Raw genomic sequence first — 22479 nt, 5'->3', positions numbered from 1 at the left:
CACATTAATATGTGTACACTGTGTGGGGGAGAAGTAGCAATTTCGTATGTGTGCGTCTTTCTGTGCGTGTTGTGCGTGTTGTGCTGTTTATATTTAGCCATGTAAAGCATTATAATAATGAGCATTTATGTGGGCGGGGGGTGGGGTTTCTGTCACATTGGCATGGACACTAATGACCTTAATCATGACCTAACAACGTCACCATGGCTACCTCCTACTCTATGCAGGGAGCTAAGAGTGTGCAAATGTCTTTGTCTATACATTATGTGGCACTTAATTACAGATCTACCGAGAGTATAAAAACATTGCATGCAGTTGGGCTAAATTATAGTATAGGTAGAATATATAAAACATTCCCTCAAATGACCCTAGCGGGTGCCCATATATAGAGGTTTACTCCTCAATGCAGCAAGCCCGGGTTTGACTCCGACCTGTGGCCCTTTGCTGCGTGTCGTCCCCCCCTTCTCCCCTTTCATATCTTCAGCTTTCCTGTCAAAAATAAAGGCCGAAAATGCCCTGAAAAATAATCTTAAAAAAAAAAAAAAAATAACCCTAGCCATTTCTATTTCAGTGATGCTTTGGGTTGCATCTGCGTTATATTATTATATGTTTGACTGATTTGTGTCAATGTATACTTGTTCATAACTCACCTCTCATCATACGTACTGTATATAAAGGCTCATTGCTGTCATGTAAAAAGCATCTATCTCCAAAAAATCAACTTATCATAAGCTAAGAAGAAAAAAACTCTGTTTTCCTCATTGTGCGTTTTTCAACCAATCCAATGGATTTTTAAATTCTTTATTTATCTTACGAATTAGGACAATTTTCTTAATCCTTTCAATTTTCCAGAAGCATGTTTTTTATCGGATAGCGACACTGTTTGTCTTATGTCATATTGCACCATTAAAAAAGATGAAGTGTAAGAAGACGTGTAGACATGCATTAAGATGCAGTTTCTCTAATAATTGCTGGATGCTGGTTGCATTAAAACTTAGTTTTGAAGTCAACTTCTCTCTATTAGTCAATGAATTATTACATTATTTTATTTTAATTTTAGTTATTTTTACTTCCTCTAATGTGTATCTTGGTGGTGATTTTGACAACCATTGTCCCATTGAGGATCTAAGGCTTCTAAAAGATGTATGCTTTGGGCAGTGTTGGATTGATTGACTATTGTTTTTGGTCACATTCAGTTTGTTGTGCTTGGTGGTACCATCTTGCTCCACCCGCATTAACCAAATTACATTGAAGTGAAGTGACTGACAAAGATGGCAAAGAACAGTCAACAAAAAACCCAGGCTTCAAAGCATCCCTTCAGAAACCTTTGGGTGACAGAGGTGAAAAATCATATAAACCTATGTTCTAGAGAACCTCTGGTTCCACATGTACGACTGGCCAGTCATACATGAGAAGAATTTGAAATAGCTGCAAAACATATGAAAACCATTTTGTTCTCAGAATGCACATTTCTTCATGTATTTCCATTCAGCCACACACAGTGAAAATGGAACATGGAGAACAAAGCAAGACCAGATGTTATGGTGACCTGAGAACAATTAGAGTGGTTAAAGTGATTGTCGCTGGCCCTCGGGGACATCAGAACTGATGTTATGGAATTTTATGCTGTATAGACTCAGCAAAAGCCCAGTCAGTGTCCTGTTGCCTGTCTATGTGCTGAACCAAAGTCACTGGAATTTTACATGTTAGCTCTACAGTCCTAAAACTCCAGATGCACGCTTCATCTGTAAAGCTGCCCACTCCCCACTTTCCATCCACTTTCTTTTCAATAGCCTCTCTCACCACTCCCCAACAATCTCCCTGGAGCTGTACACACAATCTGCCAACCTCCACTACAGAACAATTAACCGTAGCAAACACATGCAAATGCATTAACACACACATTTTTATACTCTTTCTTTTATAAAGCAACAGTTTATTTAACCAAATCAGAGTGTGGGACAGCATGTCTGCGCTTTACGTGTTGTCTTCAATGCACAAACTGCAAATGTACAAACACAGCCAGCAGAACTGCGACTTGAAAGGACTGGTGTGATTGGGAGAAAAATGGTGAAGGAGAGTGCTGCAGAATGAAAATCTGAAAAATTATATGAGTATGTATGTGTGTGTGCGTGCATGTAGCAGCTGGTTCAGGTCAGCTGACAGCTATTGCAGACTGTGATTTGTTGCATGAGCTGGGCTGGGCTGAACCGTGCACAGCTGGTGTGTGTGTGTGTGTGTGTGTGTGTGTGTGTGTGTGTGTGTGTGAGAGAGAGAGGAGAGGGAGAGGGAGAGAGAGAGAGAGAGAGAAAGAGAGAGAGAGAGATAGCCATGTAAGGCTGCCAGTGTGTAAACTCAGCAACATTAGGAGCTGGAGACTGGAGTAGAGCAGTGCTGGAAAGAAACAGAAAGCTTGCAAAGCAGGACTGGTTAAAGTGAAGCAAGGCAGGGGGAGGGCAGAGTAGGATGGAGTGTCAGTTATCCTACCGGGCTTGAACAGAGCACAGCACCACTGGCTGGACCAGGGGCTGACTGGACTGAACTGGACTGTCATCAGGGCAGACACTTGAGTTCAGGTTGACTGGGATAAACAAAGGGAAGGCCTACACTTCTGGACGAGATCAGGCTGGACTAGGAGTCAAAAGCAGTGGATTATGGGTTGTTCGGCCAGTGTAGTCCTGCTCCTGCGCTCAGTGGGCGGCGCTGACTGCGGTCACATGTGTTCGCGACAGGACCAGATATCATTGGATGCTGCCACTCCCACCCTGGAGGGTTACACCACTACCACCTCACCTCTGACCATCATTGTAATGGTAACCAGCACTGCTGCACCTCCAACTCCCCATTAACTCTAGCTTTCTACCTAATGCATGTGTGGGCAGGTAGAGTGGACTACAGCATGTGGGTGTGGAGTAATTGTGTGCACAATGGCATCATATTTGGATGTGCGTGAGTGTAGGCATGGGCCGGTATACGATTCTGACGGTATGATTAATACATTTATTTTATTAACACACTGCACACTGGCAGGGAGTCGGCTTACTAAACTGCAGTTTCGCTCCTTGACCACTCATAAAAAACAGCTCATACCGGACGGAAAATGTTAGTGGTTTTGAAACCTTGAGTTTTTCAAACCGTGGTATACCTTGAAAACGGTAACCGGCCCATGCCTACATGAGTGTACGTATTTTTTTGCAATGAAGGATGGATGTCCTGAGTCTGAAGGCAAAAGCTATTTCTACTATGTGTATGAACTTTATTTTCTTAATTTCTGTTTTGTTTTCTGTGCATCTACTGCCTTTTACTTTACTTCTCTGTTGCTGAGGTTGATGCATGATCAATGATTGGAGCCTGGTTGTTTCCCTTCACAGCTGAGAGGCAGAAGGACGGAAATGGAGGGAGGAGAATAGAGGGGGGGGGGGGGTCAGACATAAGGAATCTAGTTTCTGTGGGAAAAATCTGTTTGCTCTGAATATGGCCAACAGAGAAGATGATTAAAATAGCTATTCAAACAGAACCATGAATAAAATGGTGGATGAGAGTTGTTTGAGTGAGTGAGTGAGTAAATGAATGAATGACTGGATTAAGGAATCAATGAATGAATGACTTAAAAGTACATTTTCTTTTTACTGACTTTTCAGTACAGTCAGTACATCTGTTAGGTATCTGTATCCACTATTGTTGGCCAGATTTTTCATTTCCAGAAAGACCCTGATTTCTGTAAGCCCAGTGGAAAAAATTTAAGTTTTGGCAGGGTGGGATCTTTACACTCGCCCCTTCTGTTTCCCCTTTTTTTCTTTACCTCCATAAACATTCTGGTGCCTGTTTTTCTGCTCTCTGTGGCAAACTATATTCATAAAAGTTTACACTGCAAAGTCATGTTTGCCTCCTTATTCTTGTACTGTGAGTATAATAGCATGTGCTGATGTTTTCAGGCCAGGCTGCACAAGAAACTGAAACTAGTGCACTAACTGTGCCTGTTGCTTTTTAAGCATAAGCTATTTCCATAGAGTCAGAGTAAGAGATTAATCAGAGCTAAATCAATGCTGAAGTTTCTACATTTAAAATTAATACAGTCATGTTGGGAATAGTTTTCTACCTAATTTAGTTGGTCACCTTTTTAAAAACAAAAACAAAGATGGCACCGCTTTCAATAGCCGCTTTCCGACCGGAGGGATTTTTGCAGTTCCTAGAACATAAAATTCCTAGAACTCTTTTTTTCTTGTGTTCCAACTGGACCAACAATTTTCACCATCTTATTCATCACTAAATTCATTTCTGACAACGTTTTAGGAGAGAAATGAACTGTTAACATTTCGAATATCGGCAGTCTTGCGAAAATTTATGCCGAATTGACAATTTGCTTCAAAGTTTTCGGTGGTGAGAAGCTCCATGAAGCGAGGCGACAGTTGGCAGGCGCCTGCCACCGGCGGCTAGCTCGCCGCTCTGCCATGTCCTGCTCAGAAACCCCGCTGTCAGCTGGAGGTCTCTCAGGCCGATCTCTTAAATAAGAGGCTTTTATTTGGCCAAACCATCGGTTTGTTTGTTTAAATATCTGTCTTCTTTTCAGAGTTAAACTCCACAAGCGTGCCCTGCGGGCTTGACAGCCTTGCTGTCCGGCCGTCTCACACACACATACACAAACACACACACACACACACACACACACACACACACACACACACACACACACACACACACACAACGCAGCCGGCAGAGGTGGGGGAGAGAGAGATACCCGTTTCTCTTCGGGAGACTTGTTTAAATTATGACAAATATGCTATATACATTAGATTTAGTATGCAGTTCATACTTTTTTGGTGTATTTGTTTTCAGATTTTAACGCTATAAAGACCGTTGCCGTGCTGGCATTACTCCCTTACCCCTCCTATAGTCCCTATGGCCACCTGGCCAGTGCGAATGCAAAATGAAAACGGTTTTGGGCTTAGAAGTGGACTTTTCCTATAACTATGTTCCTGTAACTACCTGGTCGGAAAGCGGCTAATGACAGCCAGTTCCTACAGCACAGTTTAATGCTGTAAGACTAAGGCCAGAGTTGTGAAGTTTTTGATTATATAGTTTTTGGACATATAATTGCATTAGATGATCATGTAGGGAGTCAGGTTGCTGGATATTAAAAGGATCAAGCGAAAACGTACAGCTGTGTATCATCTGCATAAAAATGAATACCATGTAAAAATGTATAATATTACCAAGCGGCAGGATGCAGACAGAGAATAGTAAAGGCCCAGGTCAAACGCAAAGCTGTTATCTAAAATAACTATTAATAACTCAGTGCCGGGCGCTTGAGTAGCTCACATGGTAGAGCAGTTGCCCAAATATAGAGGTTTACTCCTGACAAAGCGGCCGCAGGTTTGACTCCACCCTAGGGCCCTTTGCTGCATGCCCCTCTCTCTTCCCTTTCATGTCTTCAGCTGTCCTATATAATATATAAAGACCTAAAAAAAGTTTTAAACTGAGCAAGAATAATACCACTGGTCTGTGTATTTTTCAGAACTGTCAGGATTAAAACTGTTAAAAAAACATCTGAAAGGAATTTGGCTGGGGGAAGGTCGAAAGAGGCTTTACCGTAAACATGGTTTCCATCAAGGGCTCTCCCTCCAGACTGGACCCTCTATGTATTCACCCTGTCAGTGGCACTAGGGTCAGGGAAAGAATGCAAAACCTCCAATGTCTTTTTGGACGCTGCCAATCCTCTTTGGTGTTGTTGACCTGTTGATTGGCATTCAGTGATGTGTTACTGGTCCGTTAATTGGTCTCTGCGGAACAAGGGCTACTTATGGTCTGTGGAATGACTTTAACACAGCTGAATGGACAGACTGAAATAGATGTGTTAAGTAGACAGCAACCATAAAAACTGTGTATGTGTTTTGGCAGAATGCAAGAAAGTTCAAAAAAAGTTCCTTCACTTTTCACCACTAATCAACAGATCAAATTGGCCTTACAAAAGCAAAGAAAGGTTTTATTTTCATCAGAGGAGTGACTGCTCTTAGAAGTATGAATCCCCACTCGTCCCATGGTGTCTCCCTCCAGACCTTGCATTGCTATAATGATATAAAGCAGATGACTTCTGTCTGGTTTCTTCTCCTCTCTGCTGTCCCAGTTGTCCCCCTCTCTCCCCCTTTCTGTCTTTCTCTCATACTCCCTATCAATCTTTCACACTCTTCTCTTCTTGCCAACTCGCCCTCTCTCGGTTTTCGTCACACTTTTCTCACATCTTTCCTTTAACAGGATGATAAGCCCTTAAATCTGTGCTTGAGAATGACACAGACCAGCTTGTGCACATAACATGCAAAGAGTTGAACCCTGTGATTTTTCTCCTTCTTTGTCTTAATCATTTCCCATCTTTGATTTGTTCTCACCAATTCAAAGCGTCCCACCCTCCTCTCCCTCCTACTCACTCTCTTGTTCACAGTTCTGCTGGACGAAAGCCATGCTATGAACCACAGTCTAGTACTCTATTTGTGCCCTCAGCACAGCTGTAGTTTACCAACATCAACACCCGTTCTGTCTCACCCCTGCTAGGAGGGAGGAAGGGAGGAAAAACAGAGGACCGGGGGCTGAAGGAGAGATGTTAAAAGGGATGTTTAATAGGGTGAGAACAAGGAATCAGGAAAAAGACAGAGAGAGAATCAAAGGAAAAAGAAATAAAGGGGTGTGCTGCTGATGATGTTTAATGAAATGAGGCAGTGAGAGAGGAGTAGATGAGAGGGAAGGATGGAGCCAGCTGCAGAACAGAGGATGGATGGAGGGAGGGAAAGAAGAGAGGGCAGGTTGAGCTGCAGACGTTAAATGGGTTTGTAGGAGTGCAGTTCTAAGAGCATAATTATGATTCACTTTCTCCGATGCAAAACATCAAAGAGTTATTAACGCTTATTAAATTAGGAAAACATACAGTAGATTACGATTAATGATTTACTTAGATATGCCTTGCCCTGGTATAATTGCAGGTTGTTGTTTTACCCTTTCATGAACATCACAGTTGCAGTCATGAGACATACTGTGCTGTAGTGCCATCGTCTGATGAATCTTAAAGCCTCATAAATAGCAAGATGCTAGATCAAAGCGAAACAGATGACAAGCCTTTGCATTTCGCACATTTTGTATTTTTTGTAATTTATGTGTGAAACCAGTTTTACACTTTAACCTCAATATTTTCTTTTTAAGATTATTTGTTGAGGCTTTTCCCTTTATTGACCGTGGATAGACCGGAAAGGGGGAGAGAGATGGGGGATGACACGCAGCAAAGGGATGCGGGTCGGACTCGAACCCACGCCGCTGCAGGACTCGGCTAACATGGGGCGAACGCTCTTACTGGGTGGTATCCAGCCGTAGTTCTGGGTTTGTTTGTTCAGGTTTTGAGATGTGTACCTGAGATTGCCCTCTCCCCAAAATACAATTGAGATGATTGATATTTTATTCATGGTGCTCACAGCATTGCAAAATTACATCTATGTGTCTTTCCAGAAACTGTGTCCCATGTATCTATATTTTTTTTTGGTGTGGAACTATTATTTTTCAATGCTGTGATTTTTCAATGCAAATTGAATTCCATTGCAATGGGGTGGAGGCATAACATTCGAACACCTCATTGCAAAATGTGCGCTAATAAATAAAAAGCTATCTGTATGTCTTAACCACTAGAGGTGCAGTTAGTGATACATTATGTATGTTTTCTTTTGGAATATGGGTGAATTGACCCTTTTAAAGTGGGATAATGCAGTACATTGATTTCTGTGCGTCCTTTAATCCATTAGTGCTCCCAAAAAGCCTGATTGGCAGACCCTTATGTAATGTGTTAACAGCAGATATACCAGTTTGTTGTATTATCAGGAGTTGTTTCCTCTTGTACAGAGCTCTGTTCTGCTATGAGGTTTAATCTGGTGGAAGTGAGTGTCTGTGAGTATACAGGCAAATATAGATATAAATGTTATTGTATTTTTATGTTGTGTTGTGTGCATGCAACAGTGAATACATATACTTTTTTATACATCCACTGTCTTACAGATAGACAGGAAAAGCTAACTTTAGAACAGGAAATTGATAGTTTGCATGCTAGTTCATACAGTATGTACTGTATGTGTGCATGTGCAGGCTCATGTTGCACTATTGATACATTCAGACAGAGGAAGATAAGATGCTGAGAGTTTGACTTTGAGTGTGTGTGTGTGTGTGTGTGTGTGTGTGTGTGTGTGTGTGTGTGTGTGTGTGTGTGTGTGTGTGTGTGTGTGTGTGTGTGTGTGTGTGTGTGTGTGTGTGTGTGTGTACATGATAGTGTTTAACTGCAGATAGGAGTTGGTATGATGTGTAGAAACTGGAGTGTCTTGTTGGTTAGTTTCTAGTTTGCAGGGGATTTTCAGTGTGTGTGGTTGCAACTTGCATGTGCGTGTGCTAAAGTGTGTGTGTTGGACATCAAACATCAACTTCCTCTACATCCACGTGCACTGACACAACCTCAGACACCTACTTGTTAGTTCTGCTTCTGATGGAGCACATGCATACGATGTGCATTTTGTTTAGTTCACTTTCAATTTAGCTTTAACCTTTTTTCTCTTCGGATAGTGGAAGTTCTACTGCTTTTGGTGTGCGTAATACTGACACTTACACTTGATTGTGCTTACAATGAGCTTCAGGAGCAAAATCACCTTCAGGAGGAAAATAAAGAGCAAGCGAGTGCGATCGGATTTCTCCCGGCTGAGTATTGTATGTATTTGTATGTCTCTTTCTGTCTCTGCCAAATCAAATTCATAATTGTGATTTAAACAGCTGTAATCATATAGATAGCAGTCTATGGCCATTGTACTGTGATATATAGTGTTGTATGGTATTTGTGTGCTTCATTTCCTCCTCTTTTGAAGATTTATTTGTTAAACGACATTGAGCCAGGCTCTGTGACAGGAAGAGCCGGATAGAAGAGAATACTTTGAAGCTGACAGATTACTTGACGTGTGTATTAATGATGCAAACCTAGCAGAGCTAATGCTCCATTGCTGTATCTGACAGCTCGTGAGGGGAAAGCCAAAGACATTCCCCTGAAACTTGAACACTGACGTCACGTAGGTCAGAGCAGAGTCGCAATGCACATATGTAACCTCAAGGTTCATTTATGTCTTTCAATCTCATGTCCTTTATCTGCTCATGATTGTTGTGCAAAAAAGCAATTTTTGGTTTACCTATTAGTTATTGGGGCTGCAACTAATGATTATTTCCATTATCGATTAATCTATCATGCATTTTTATCCATTGGTTAATTGTTTGTCTATAAGATGTCAGAAAATAGTAAAAAACGCCCATCACAATTTCTCAGAGCTCCAGTTGATGCTCTTCGTCTGCTGGTTTTGTCTGACTAACAGTCCACCATTTAAATATATTTAATTTATAGTGATATGAAACAGATATGAAGCTAAATGCTGCGCATATTTAGCATTTTCACCTAATTAATCTAATTGATTACTCAATTATTATGATTGTTGACAATCATTTTTGCAAGATCCATTTTTTGTGGAATTTTAGCCCTTTATTCAATAGGACAGCTTAGACATGAAAGGGGAGAGAGAGGGGGAATGACATGCAGCAAAGGGCCGCAGGACGGAACCGACCCTGCGGCGGCGAGCACTGCCTCTGTACATGGGCGCACGCTCTACCAGATGAGCTACTCAGAACCCAGTTGACAATAATTTTTGGCTAATCAATTAATCGATTATTGTTGAACAAGCATGGTACTTGCATGGGGGTAAATATTAACAGTATACGGTGTGGGTGGTAAGGGCAGTACTTAGACAGTTGGCTTTCCTAAAACATGGATCACCTTGGGTTGAGTTAACTCTCTTGCTTCTTACTTCTGGGCCCTCTCTTGGTTGTGACCGTTAACTGTTAGCTGTGGTGGGTAAAAGCCCCGGTCTGCAGTGTATGAGTGTGAACCCAACCAGAGATCATGACTTCCTCTGCCTTCCTCACCACAGCCTTCCCCAGCTCTCACTGTGCTGCTGTTGCTGCTCTGTTGCTATTCTCTGAGTGACAGAAGTAATTAACCTCTGTCCTCTACACTGTCTGTGAAAGACGTTTAAAGTGTTGTTTCTTGGTGTGACTCGTTGATCATTGTTACATAACCCTTCAACGTAGTTTTAAAAAGAGAAAGTTATTGTGTAATGGATTTTCATGGATCGTCATTTCACAAGTTCTAGTTTGCTGGGTTATATACTGAGAATCTGAAATGGGCTCGTGAGAACAGGCCTCCACATATAGAAATGACTTTTGAGGGGCGACTCTTGCACAGTATGTGGTATTATAAAATGTCAGTATATGTTGGTCTGTTTTCATTTACTGAAAGATCTACCTGCATCGTGTCCTGTGTCTGGTTAAATGAAGATGGTAACTAAAACTTCTCTTTTTAAACTGTATGTTTAGTTGTGTTGTGTCACAGCCTCACTTTATATGTAGTGCTACTTCCTCTATGATTATTTTAGGTCCGAATGATGTCATGGCAAAACCAGTGACTCTATAGGGCAAACCACAGGGAATTTTTTGACTGTAGCTGCCATGGATACTGCTTTTAATAAAATATTTATGCTGCAAGAATAATGTGGTTAATGAACACAAATGTGTTTATACTGAGTCTTTTTTCTGCTTTCACGATATCTGGTAATAGATATGAGATATGAATAGGGTTGGGCATCGAGAACCGATTCCTACTTGGAATCCTTTCAAAAATTAAGATTCCATCGGAATCGTTTCTTTATTGGAATCGTTTGGAATCGTTTGGAGGATTTGGTTTCAAATCTGATCATGCTTTCCAAATTTAACATGCCCAAGTTTTGGTTTCTGTAGCGGCCAGGCGCTTGTTGTGTTGCAGCCATGGAGCACAGTAAGCAGCGCTCTAGTGTGGCTTTATTTTACATTAAAAGAGCCCCGTCAAACTGCAACCCATCTTTGAATCAAAATAAAACTTTCCTCTTATTTGTGAAATAAGCATGTGACCCGTTTCAACTCCACCACTCAAAGAATCGGAATCGAGAATTGATAAGAACCGGAATCGAAAGGAAGAATCAGAATTGGAATCAGAATTGTTAAAATCTAAAAGATGCCCAACCATAGATATGAAATAGAAATAACTTTTATAAGTGTAATTTGAAACAAACATCTGTGCCAATACAATATCCGAGTTACTAAACTATATTACGCCTGTGTCTGTCCTGTGTTGGATTATGTTGCTGGGGTTTGGGGATACAAAGTATATAAGGGATGAAAACAAGTCCATAATAGAGCAATACGGTATTTTATGGGATTTAATACAGTACAGGCCAAAAGTTTGGACACACGTTCTCATTCAATGTGTTTCTTTATTTTCATGACTATTTACATTGTAGATTCTCACTGAAGGCATCTAAAGTATGAATGAACACATATGGAATTATGTACTTAACAAAAAAGTGTGAAATAACTGAAAACATGTCTTATATTTTGTATAGCCACCCTTTGCTTTTTTTGATAACTCTGCAAACCCTTTGTGTTCTCTCAATGAGCTTCATGAGGTAGTCACCTGAAATGGTTTTCACTTCACAGGTGTGCTTTGTCAGGATTAATTAGTGGAATTTTTTCCCTTATTAATAAAAAAACAAAGGGTGGCCTCTTTGAAGAATCTAAAATATTAGACATGTTTTCAGTTACTTCACACTTTTTTGTTAAGTACATAATTCCATATGTGTTCATTCACAGTTTTGATGCCTTCAGTGAGAATCTACAATGTAAATAGTCATGAAAATAAAAGGAAACGCATATGAATGAAAAGGTGTGTCCAAACTTTTGGCCTGTACTGTAGGTATGCCCCTTCACTAGCCATTACAGGAGACGTCGGTTGGGAACTCGTGAACTCCGCTGGGTAGTTATCTATGTGGAGATTATGGAATAGATATTTGGATATCAGTAGATTATGTAATAAAATGTTAATATGGGACATGCCAATATGGGACAGGCCTTGGGCTGAGCATATCCACATGTTATTTCAGAGGACAGGATTTGAAGAGCTATACTTTATGCTAGAAAAGGTAAATATTGATGTGATTAAAGACACTGTTTTTAGCAGTTGAAAGAGAAGTGGGCTGTTGACATTGGGAACTATCCAAAACCCAGAACTTATAGTTTGATGAAGACTTTGGTAGAGTAGAGTAGAGTTTGGTATTGAGAAATATGTAAAATGTAATCTGTCCAAGATGAAAAGATCTGTGTGTGCTCAGTTTAGGTCTAGTATACTCCCTCTCCATATTGAAACAGGATGGTGGTCTGGCATTAGTGAGGAAGACCAACTGTGTTATTAATGTGATCTCAATGAAATTGAAAATTAAGTTCATTTTGCTTTGTATTGTCCATATTATCATGATTTAATATTGCAATTATTTAATAAAGTTGAAGTAAAAGCGATGAGGCAGGACATAGATATGTTAGTTTGGTTGTTTGAACATACAATTTTTTTTTAACATTTATACATTTATTTGTAGAACAAGCATGGGCTAAAAGAAAGACTGCTTTGTATCAATGATTCTCTGTCTGGAAGTGACATTCCCTGTTTTTTTTTATTTACTTATTTACTTATTATTTATTTATTTTTCTGTGGCTGTAGTTTTGTTTTATGTATGAAATGTTTAGTTCTAGTTGGACAATTCATGGGTTACACTATTGTGTTGTGGCTGCTGTAATATTTTTTCTTTATTTTTTATTTTGTGCAAAGTAGTTGTAGTTGTGTGTGGACATTGGACCAGAAGCTGTGAATGGAAATTACTTTTGTATCGGTGTCATGTAATTCTGTGTGGCATGACACGTAATCATGCAGATGTAAAAACATTTTGTTTGGGCAATGCAAACATGTTTAATTTAACAAAATAAGACAAATTGCTTTCTGTATAAGTGTAACACTTTCATTCATTTCTCATTGCCTGGTATCATATCTTATTGTTTCTTATCGTTTTGTATTGTATTGAGGTAACAAGTGAATACTGATCAAATGTCTCTGTGTTTCCATTTGCAGCAGGAGAAGCCAAAGCAGATTGATCCTCTTGACTATGAGACGGTCATCTCTGAACTTGGGGACGAGTTGAAGGAAGACCCTCTCAGAGACCTGCTCCTATTCCCCGACCATGATTTCTCGGTAAGTGTACGTGGAGCTATATTTACGTATATATATATATATATATATATATATATCCAGGGTGCGATTTGCCGGGGGGGGGATTTCCCTTTCTGATCTACATATCCCTGCCTCTGCTGAATTATTTTGTATCCCCGGTGGGATAACTTGGCGGACAGTACTACATAGTAAATGGGGAGTGATTTAATTCTAGTTCTTAATTTTACAATGACACATTTATGTTTGAAATGCAACACGTGACATCTTTTCTCCGCTCCAGCATGACACAGCATGATAATTGCGGCCTTTTCATTACAGTCAACAATTTATTCCCTCCGGCTCCCTTTAGCTCTTTGTTCATTAGTACTTTCGTGACCATGCTAATATGTTTCTGCAGACGCCGATCCACTGCACATTAAGATGACCTTATTGGCTGCTTGTGGTAAAAGGAAATGTTTGCTTGTGGAGTTGTAGCTTTCATGCCTGACTCTGCTGGTTCCTAGCTCTGTTTGGCTACAACACATTCTCCTCTGATTTTCTTTGTCTCTGCAGCCTACAGTCAATTTCCATAATTGTAAGTGAAAGTGGCTTGGCAGAGTACTGCTAATGCACAAAAGGCATTTACTAGATTTGCTTCTTTGCCAGTTGGTTATAGAGCTCAGCGCTCCAGCCAGCTGATTGGGTTGTATTTAAATCAAAGTCGGTCTCTGACTCTGTTTACGCACAAAGATCTTTAGTGCTGACTTGTTTTCATTTCCATTATGCAAAATCACTTGTGAATATATATATATATATATATATATATATATATATATATATATATATATATATGAAAGTTGATTTTTTGCTTCATGGATCATAAACTATACTTAATATAATGAAAGCTGCATGATTCATAGTTTAGGTTATTAGTAGGTCTAATCATTGCTGAGAAAGGGAATACATTAAGAGGTTTGATTTGACTTGACTGCAATACAGCTGGCTAGAAACAATTTCTAGAAAAAAGAATACATGTAGTACAGGTAGTCCTGATAAATAAAAACAATGCTAGCAGCTCAGTGAGGCTGTACTTACTTAATTACTAAATACTTCTAACATGCTTGCAATGACAATGTTAGCATGCTAACACTACAATATAGCAGAGGCTGATGTCACAGCCTACAATCAAGGGGATAAGCTTCGCTTCAGAACTCAAACCTCCTATGGCGCCATTTTGATGCTACAACAATATCACCTCTCGTTAGCATTCCATTGACTGACATTCATTTTGACGTCACTTAGACAGCGAATAACTTTACATCTGAAGCATTTAAAGACTTAATTTGTCCATTGTTTATTTCTAAAGAAACACGACAATGTATAAAAGGCTCCATTACCTTGTAACTCACGTTATGGCTCCGTAGCAAACGTTTTTGTAAAAATAGGCTAACGATTAGTTATACAGTAGAGGAATTACCATATAGTACAGGAGAAGCTTGCAGACAGTTTCGACTTACATTAGCTGTTTAAGTTTAATTACTAATGTTAACTAGCATTTTAATTAGCAATAATTAGCCTGTGCCTATGTTATCTCCTTACATATACCTACGCTCTCCGTCTCTGCAAGATTGGGAATGATTGAGATTTCTCTTGGCACAGCTACCAGAAGACTTACAACTTTCAGACAGGTTGCTCACGTCACATTTACGTCGTCTCTCTCAGTTGGAGGCTGCTCAGTAACGCTCAGCGCTCACCGGAAAAGTGCTTCTAATATCCTTCACTGGTCTTCGTCCAGAGCAACGGGTTTTGTTGGTCCATTCTTATGTACTGTCTATGCCTACAACCTCCCTTAGGATAGCCACTGTAATTCTGTAGTGTTCTTGGGTTTCATGAAAGGCGCTATATGAATAACAGTTTTAGTATTATTATTATTGTTATTATTATTAGTTTTGCATTTATTTAGTCATAAGTCAAAGTATTGGACAAAGTGAAATTTTTAGCTGCTGGTGGCAAATTTAAGATCATCCTAATCATAAATGTGTTTAGGACACATCCTCTGGGGACCATGGATGTCTGTATAAAATCCAAAGTCCATTGTTTCATGAAGTAAATATAAGGATATCCTAAAATCATAGATTGTGTTGGTTTTACCTGTGATTATCTGCAGTTTAATATACAGATGGGTGACAAATTAAAGGAGAAACAACATAACGTGTATGAGTAGCGTGTTCGGCTACCACGAGCCTCCAGAACAGCTTGAATGCTCCTTGTCATAGATTATGGGGTTGTATACTATTTATCCAAGATATAGTCCCTCATTTTGGTGTTTTGGTGGTAGTGGAGAGCACTGTCTAACATGCCAATCAGTTTTCATGTTTATACGTCCGTCCTGCAAGAGGGATCCTTCTGGTGCTCTTCCTGAAGTTTCTTCCATCTCCCCATTCTTTACCTTTATTTGGGTGATTTTTTTTCCTTATATAAATAGAGGGTCTAAGGATATATAGTGTTGAATGCTGTACATATTCTAAGGCAGATTTGTGATATTGGGCTGTAACAGTAAAATAGATTTGACTTGACAGTTGGGTTGAGATCTGGTGTCTGTGAAGGCCATAGCATGTGATTCATTATTTGGTATGCATCAAATCATGACCATGTGTGTTTCTCCACTCATTTATTCACTTTTTCCCCTTTAATTTGACATCAATTTGTACGATTTAGAACGATGTTGAAATGTGTCTGTGGTGTATAGAGATAAATATTTTTGATAGCCATTATTTTTTAATACCTGTGATCAGTACTGTACTTAAGTATAAATTTCAGGTACTTTTTTTTCATGCCACTTTCTATTTTATTGTCTTAGTACTTTTACTTAAGTAAACGATCTGAATACTTCTCCCACCACATGGATGGATGGATGGATGTAATGGATAGATGGATGGATGGAATAGATGATGGATGGATGGAATAGATGGATAGAATGGATGGATGGATGGATGGATGGATGATTGATTTCCTATTGAGCCACCCAGATCCTCACACATCTAGTCCGGTGATCAATTTAGTAAGTGGATGACTAAAATTGTCCACGCTTACTAAATATGGTGTTTTCTTTGTGAAATAGCACCTCTGCTCTTTTCCCCTGGTGTTTAATGTGTTATCCCATATAAGAATATTATTTTTATGTCAGTATGTCAGCCAAGGTGACTCACCCTGCTGTGACACATATCTTTTGTCATGTTAACAGTCCCTTCTCGATCCTTTTATCCCTCCAGGTATCCACTGTGCCTCAGGAGAGACGGACTTTCAAGTCGACTGTTCCTGAGGGGGCAGAACTACAGGCTGAATGTCTGCTGGTCAGACAGGTAAGGTGTGTGTGTGTGTGTGTGTGTGTGTGTGTGTGTGTGTGTGTGTGTGTGTGTGTGTGTGTGTGTGTGTGTGTGTGTGTGTGCGTGTGTGCCTGTGCGTGTGTGTGTGTGTTTTTGCCCACATGATGTCCTTGTGTACAGGTCTTACCTGAAGCCAGGGTGGTTTAGCACGGAAAGGTTTGGTTGGTGGTGGTTACGTTTGTCAGTTTAGGCTGTTCTTAATTTAGGACATGCTGGTACCGATGGAGAAATTCCGCCATGTCTCTAAAAAAAAACAGATGTGTGTGCATATCTTGATGTCTATTCCATTTGCCTGTGTGTGTGTGTGTAGGCTAGGGCTATCAGATATTATTTCTTCACTGAGCCCTTGAGATTATGGCTGGTCGATCTGAAATGAGCCCTGAGTAGGAGGAAACTCCCCAGACAGTACTGTCACAGCTCACTGGAGACTAGCGTTTCTTTGTGTGTGTTTGTGTGTGTGTGTGTGTGTGTGTGTGTGTGTGTTATCCTGTCTGAAGTTGATATTGTAGCTGATAATATGATGGTCTGTTTATAATTTTGTTAACAAAAGATCAAGATATTTCTAAATAAATGGATTAAAGAAAACAGCGACATAGCGTTCAACAAGCAGACAGAGGTGAGGACGTGAAACTGCCTTTGTGACGTGTGTGTGTGTGTGTGTGTGTGTGTGTGTGTGTGTGTGTGTGTGTGTGTGAGAGAGAGAGAGACAGTGAAAACTTACTGTGAGAGCACCCTCTGAGAGTACTATTTCAACCCTTGAGACAGACAAGAAATCTATTAAGATGTCAAGATTTCTGTGTTGGCAGATTCCTTGGGGACATAGTCTTAATTCAGTTCCTTTTTTATAATTTAGATACTCTAATGACGAATCCCAGCCTGCACATTAGTAACTGGGCCTCAGGAGAGCTGATGTCTGGATGTACTTTCATTTTAGTGTAGCTTTCTTCATTGTCTGCAGACGTTCCAGCTGCCCCAGGTCTCCCAGAGAGGCCATCATTGTAGAAAGTTAATATTTAATCATATTCAACTTAATCAACTTCCTCTTCTCCAGGCCTGTAAGTATTACAACTCTGAGCTAAATGTGGTCCAGTTCAAGTATGACGACTACGCTGGAGACTACCGCCTGCTGCCCAGGTAATACACTTGGACATTACTCAGTAACCCTGTCTACTGTTTCGGCTGTATATGGGATTTAATGGAATAGTTAATCATTTTGGGAAATATACTTCACTTTCTTGGGGAGAATTAGATAAGAGGAGTAATACCACTCACATATCTGTACTGTCTATATGACGCTACAGCCAGAAGATGCTTAGCTTAGCTTAGCATAAAGACTGCTGACAGGGGTGCCATGGGGAAACAGCTAGCTTGGATTGTGTATGTGAGACTACTTCTTGCCCTGGTACAGTGACCTTCTGGTGGAGACACCAGAAGAACAAACGATATATAACAAGCTTTAGAGATGCTGTTTGGATTCTGTTACATTTGAACACAGCCAGGCTAGCTGTTTCCCCTTCTTTCAAGTCTTTGTGCTAAGCTAAGCTAACATCTCCTGGCTGTAGCTTCATGTTTATCCTACAAATATGAGAGTTGTATCAATCTTCTCATCTAACTCTCGGCAAGAAAGCGAATAAGCGCATTTCCCATAATGTCTGAACCATTTCTTTAACCTTAACTTTCCTATTGGGTTCTTATAGAGCAGGTTATAAAACTGCTTAAACTGTCTAAATGTCTAAAACTGGGGTTGATCAGGTTGATAATCTTGTTTACTTATTCTTTGATCAGATAGCTCATGATTTGAATTTTAGACAATTTTATTTTGTATTGAAAAAGTAAATTTTTGGTATTTGTACCAAAACTCAAAATCGGTTAATAAGAATGGTACTCAGCCCTAGGTTCTATGTTAATAAACTACCATTCTCATGTACTGTTGTTTTAGTCTATACTTGATTTTGCAGTGCATGATGATATGGAAGTTTAAAAAATGTGGATTGAGATTTGTTTGACTTCCTGACTTGATTGAAGACATGCTGGATATTTTTTTCTCACGAACAACCACACCCAGAAGTAGCCGCTAACATGAAGGATGGGAGCAATTTGTTACACTGAGGTCCTTAACAAGAACAAGATGGTGGCAGGTGTTGAGTGAGAAAGAAGTCAGAGTGGAAGATTGAAGAAATGTTAACTTTCAGTGCTCCCTCGATCCCTTTTGTAAATGTCAGTCATCCAGTTCAGTCACTCAGTTATTTATTTAAATCAGGCCGTCCGTCAGTCAACTGGAGTTTTGTCAATCCCAGTGAGACTGAACCAGAGCAGCCCTGCAGTTACTGCTTTCAACCACAGGAATGTCCCTCTTCTGTCCCATGGGTTGCCACTGTATTCTTTCAGTCAGTTCACATGACCTCTGAACTGACATCCAGTGTGAACTATACAATGAAATGCAGCTTAAACACAAGATAGAGCACAATCATACCAACTTCAGTTGTCTCTATGCAGCTGTGGAATTTGCCGATTAAACACTTAGTTGATTGACAGAACTGTTTTGATGGTTTCCAGTTTCGAAAATGTGAGGATTTTTCTGCATTGAGTACTTTTACTTTTAATACTTTAAGTACATTTTCCTGATGGTACTTATATACTTAAGTAACATTTTCAATGCAGGACTTTTACTTGTAAAAGAGTATTTTTACAGTGTGACTATTATCGCCTTCACACCCCCAACCGGCCCCGTCAGACACCGCCTACCAAGAGTCTGGGTCTGCCGAGGTTTCTTCCCAAGAGGGAGTTTTTCCTCGCCACTGTCGCAATAGCCATTTATAATGCTTGCTCTTGAAGGAATTACTGTAATTGTTGGGGATTTGTAAATTGTAAATTATAGAGTGTGGTCTAGACCTACTCTATCTGTAAAGTATCTCGAGATAACTCTGTTATGATTTGATACTATAAATAAAATTGAATTGAATTGAATTGGTATTAGTAGGCTACTTTTACTTAAGTAAAGGTTCTGAATCCTTCTTCCACCACTGACTAACCAACCATAAACTTTATGGACTCACTGGTTATAAGTTACAAGTTAAGGTTACACTTTACTTGAAGGTATCTAGATAAGAGTGACATGACACTGTCATGAACGTGTCATAAACATTATAAACAAGTCATAAACGTTTATGATTTGATTTGATTTATTGGTTTATTTAGAAGGGGACAGTGCAATTTCATAAAACACATGAACAAACATGGTTAAAAAAGCCAGAATTAGCCAAAAGGCTATTTTTCATCTGTAGTCATCTGTAGTTCAATCAAGTCAGGAAGTAAAACATTTTTTATCTGTAGTCCCCTGACATAACGCTTCTTTTAGTAAGTGTCATTCGTAAGGGTTAGGGTTAGAGTTAGGGTTAGGGTTCATCTGTCATGACAGTGTCATGTCACTCTAATGTAGATACCTTCAAGTTAAAGTGTTACCCAAGTTAAAGTGAAATACACCAGGGAAAACATAATACAATGGGAATCTACAGCTACTGTATATGTGTGGTTGTCACCGCTGTGATTGAGTGGAGCGTTTTTCATCTGCGCAGGCCAATATTAGCATTCCTCTGTCAGTGGCCAGCCCACAATCACCAGAAATCTTCTAAACATAGTACCCTTAAGAGATTTTTTTTCAAAAAGGCTTTTACGACTATGTGACTTTTAGCAGAGGGTGGTTCCAGTGTTATCCTCTACAGACTGCAGCCTAGCTGTCTGCAGCTCACAGCACACACACAAAGGCATTTCATCCCATGGCTCGCACACAAAGACAGGTCGGCCTGTGAAATCAGTGGAGCGGGATCGAGTGAGGACTACCTATTGTAGACTCCTGACAGAGTACAATGGAGCAGAGTCAGCCACCCACACTCATTAGCACCACTCAAATAGAGTGGACTAATTAAATTCCTGATTTTGTTTTTCTCTTTTTTCATCAATATCTTTTATTATCAGAGTTCCACATTTTTCTTTCCCCATTGCTTTATAGGAAACTGTACAAAGCAGAGAAGCTGCCATCCCATTCTTTTGAGATTGACCATGAGGACATTGACAAGGATGAGGTCAGTAATGACTATCTTCTGACAAATGCTTTTTAAATGAATGCATTAAGTACTGGATACATCCTGTTTAAATTAGTTTACCCTAGCCTTAAAGCTGTTAAAATATACTTTGCAAGAGCAGTTAGCACATTACAGGTCAGTGGGACAGTGTTTATGGACATAATTTGACTGACAAATGGCCAACCTAAGATGGAATGAGTCTTGTTCTCTATTGATCATCTGTTCCTTAGTGTCAGAGGGATGAATGGAAAGCTAATGTATCTATATCTGACCGTGTTTGTGTTTTACAGGATACCACCTCCCTGTCCTCGTCCAAAGGAGGAGGGGGTGGTGGTGGCGGTGGAGGAGGGATTGGTGTGTTTCGATCAGGGTGGCTCTACAAAGGGAACTTTAACAGCACTGTCAACAATAGCATCACTGTTCGGGTGAGGAAATGTCTGATGCTCTCCCTTTTCATGCACACACACACTTTTTTTCTGTATTGCCTTTTCACCCTGACACTCAGATCACCCAGTTTTTAGCTGAGACGTTTCAACCTTGCTCTTTGACCTGGTAAACTTAGTTTGAACTTGAATTGTGACTCCTGTTGATGACGTATTTTTTTACCCAGGATGAGTTTGTAAGGGTGAAGTATTATATTATTAAAGGACAATTCCAGCGCAAAATGAACCTAGGGGTTAATAACATATGTGTACCGAGTCAAACGTTCTCTGGGAACGCCGTGCAACCAGTAACCAGTAACATAGCTCAAAAACAACGTTTGTGATTCGACTGCTCATGACTGTTATCCAAGATGGCGGCCGCATGTAAACATTAACGCTACTGTCTTTATAATCTATCTTTGTAATAAACTGTCTGTACACTTCCAAAGTTCTCAATGCTTCGGTTTGCATGTAGGGACCCCCATTATGCTACCGTTTAAGTGTGGTGCTATTTCAAGCCTTGTTAGTGGTATCAAATAGTGATTTACTCTGTGCCCCCGAAAGCTAGCTTTAGCAGCTAACTCCCGGTTTGCGGTTGCTTGTTTCAAGCCAGAGACACATTTGATTAGCATGAAAACAGATCCCAGAGAACGTTCGGCTCAGTACACGTTATTATCCCCTAGGTTCAATTTGCGCCGGAATTGTCCTTTAATATATCACCATCTACGTCACAGTTCGTAGTTCAATGAAAATTTCGGAATCACATTTGATGTTTTTGGGTCATTTTAAGTACATAGTCTAAATAATTGGTTGCCGATGACTTTGTCACTAAAACAGAGAAACGTATTTGAACCTTATTCTATCCGTGCAGTCGTTCAAGAGGAGATATTTTCAGCTCACCCAGTTGACGGATAACTCCTACATCATGAACTTCTACAAAGACGAAAAGATCTCAAAGGAACCCAAAGGGTGCATCTTCCTTGACTCTTGCACTGGTGTGGTACAGGTGGGTTTTAAACCATTCATATAATAAAGAGCACAACACAATATACTATATATTATAGGGTTGGGCGATGTCCCCTAAATGTTTTACATAAATATTTTTTTCTACTTCTATGGGCTAACACTTAACATAGAAACAATGAGACATACATTTAAATGCCCTCTGTAAATAGACAGTATTGAATGCTGCCACTGGTAGGGGCAATAAATTACAACTTGACCTACTTTCACTTAACTACGGTGCCGTAAAGTCTAGACTCAATCAGATTCCTCTTATCAGAGTCCGTGATCTGCTTAACGACAGTTCAGTGGAACGTTTGCCTTTAACGGAGCAACAGTAATAACCTAATATACCATTACGGAGTTTAAACTACATTCTCGGTTATATTAGCACTGAATAACGCATTCAATAAACAGAAACATAACTCATGAACACAGCACATGAACAGATGCGCAGTATTAGCCTA

The 22479-nt window shown here is 39.9% G+C and overlaps 1 protein-coding gene across 4 annotated transcripts in view; it reads left to right on the top strand.

Moving 5' to 3' along the window:
- dock10 (dedicator of cytokinesis 10) overlaps positions 1-22479 on the top strand; it is a 77951-nt gene that overhangs the window by 25640 nt on the left and 29832 nt on the right. For 2 of the 4 annotated variants that reach the window (XM_028572148.1, XM_028572133.1), the window contains exons 1-7: positions 2383-2813; positions 13043-13162; positions 16393-16482; positions 17558-17640; positions 20516-20588; positions 20879-21013; positions 21882-22016. In XM_028572148.1, coding sequence (XP_028427949.1) covers positions 2655-2813; positions 13043-13162; positions 16393-16482; positions 17558-17640; positions 20516-20588; positions 20879-21013; positions 21882-22016 — 795 coding nt within the window. In that variant the 5' untranslated portion in view covers positions 2383-2654. Of the gene's footprint in view, positions 1-2382; positions 2814-8506; positions 8725-13042; positions 13163-16392; positions 16483-17557; positions 17641-20515; positions 20589-20878; positions 21014-21881; positions 22017-22479 lie in introns of those variants that run through there. The other 2 variants (XM_028572144.1, XM_028572141.1) reach the window with 2 other exon arrangements.

The sequence above is a fragment of the Perca flavescens genome, chromosome 3, assembly GCF_004354835.1.
Source record: "Perca flavescens isolate YP-PL-M2 chromosome 3, PFLA_1.0, whole genome shotgun sequence".
Taxonomy (NCBI): Eukaryota; Metazoa; Chordata; class Actinopteri; order Perciformes; family Percidae; genus Perca; species Perca flavescens.
This window is presented reverse-complemented; position numbering and strand designations above follow the sequence as displayed.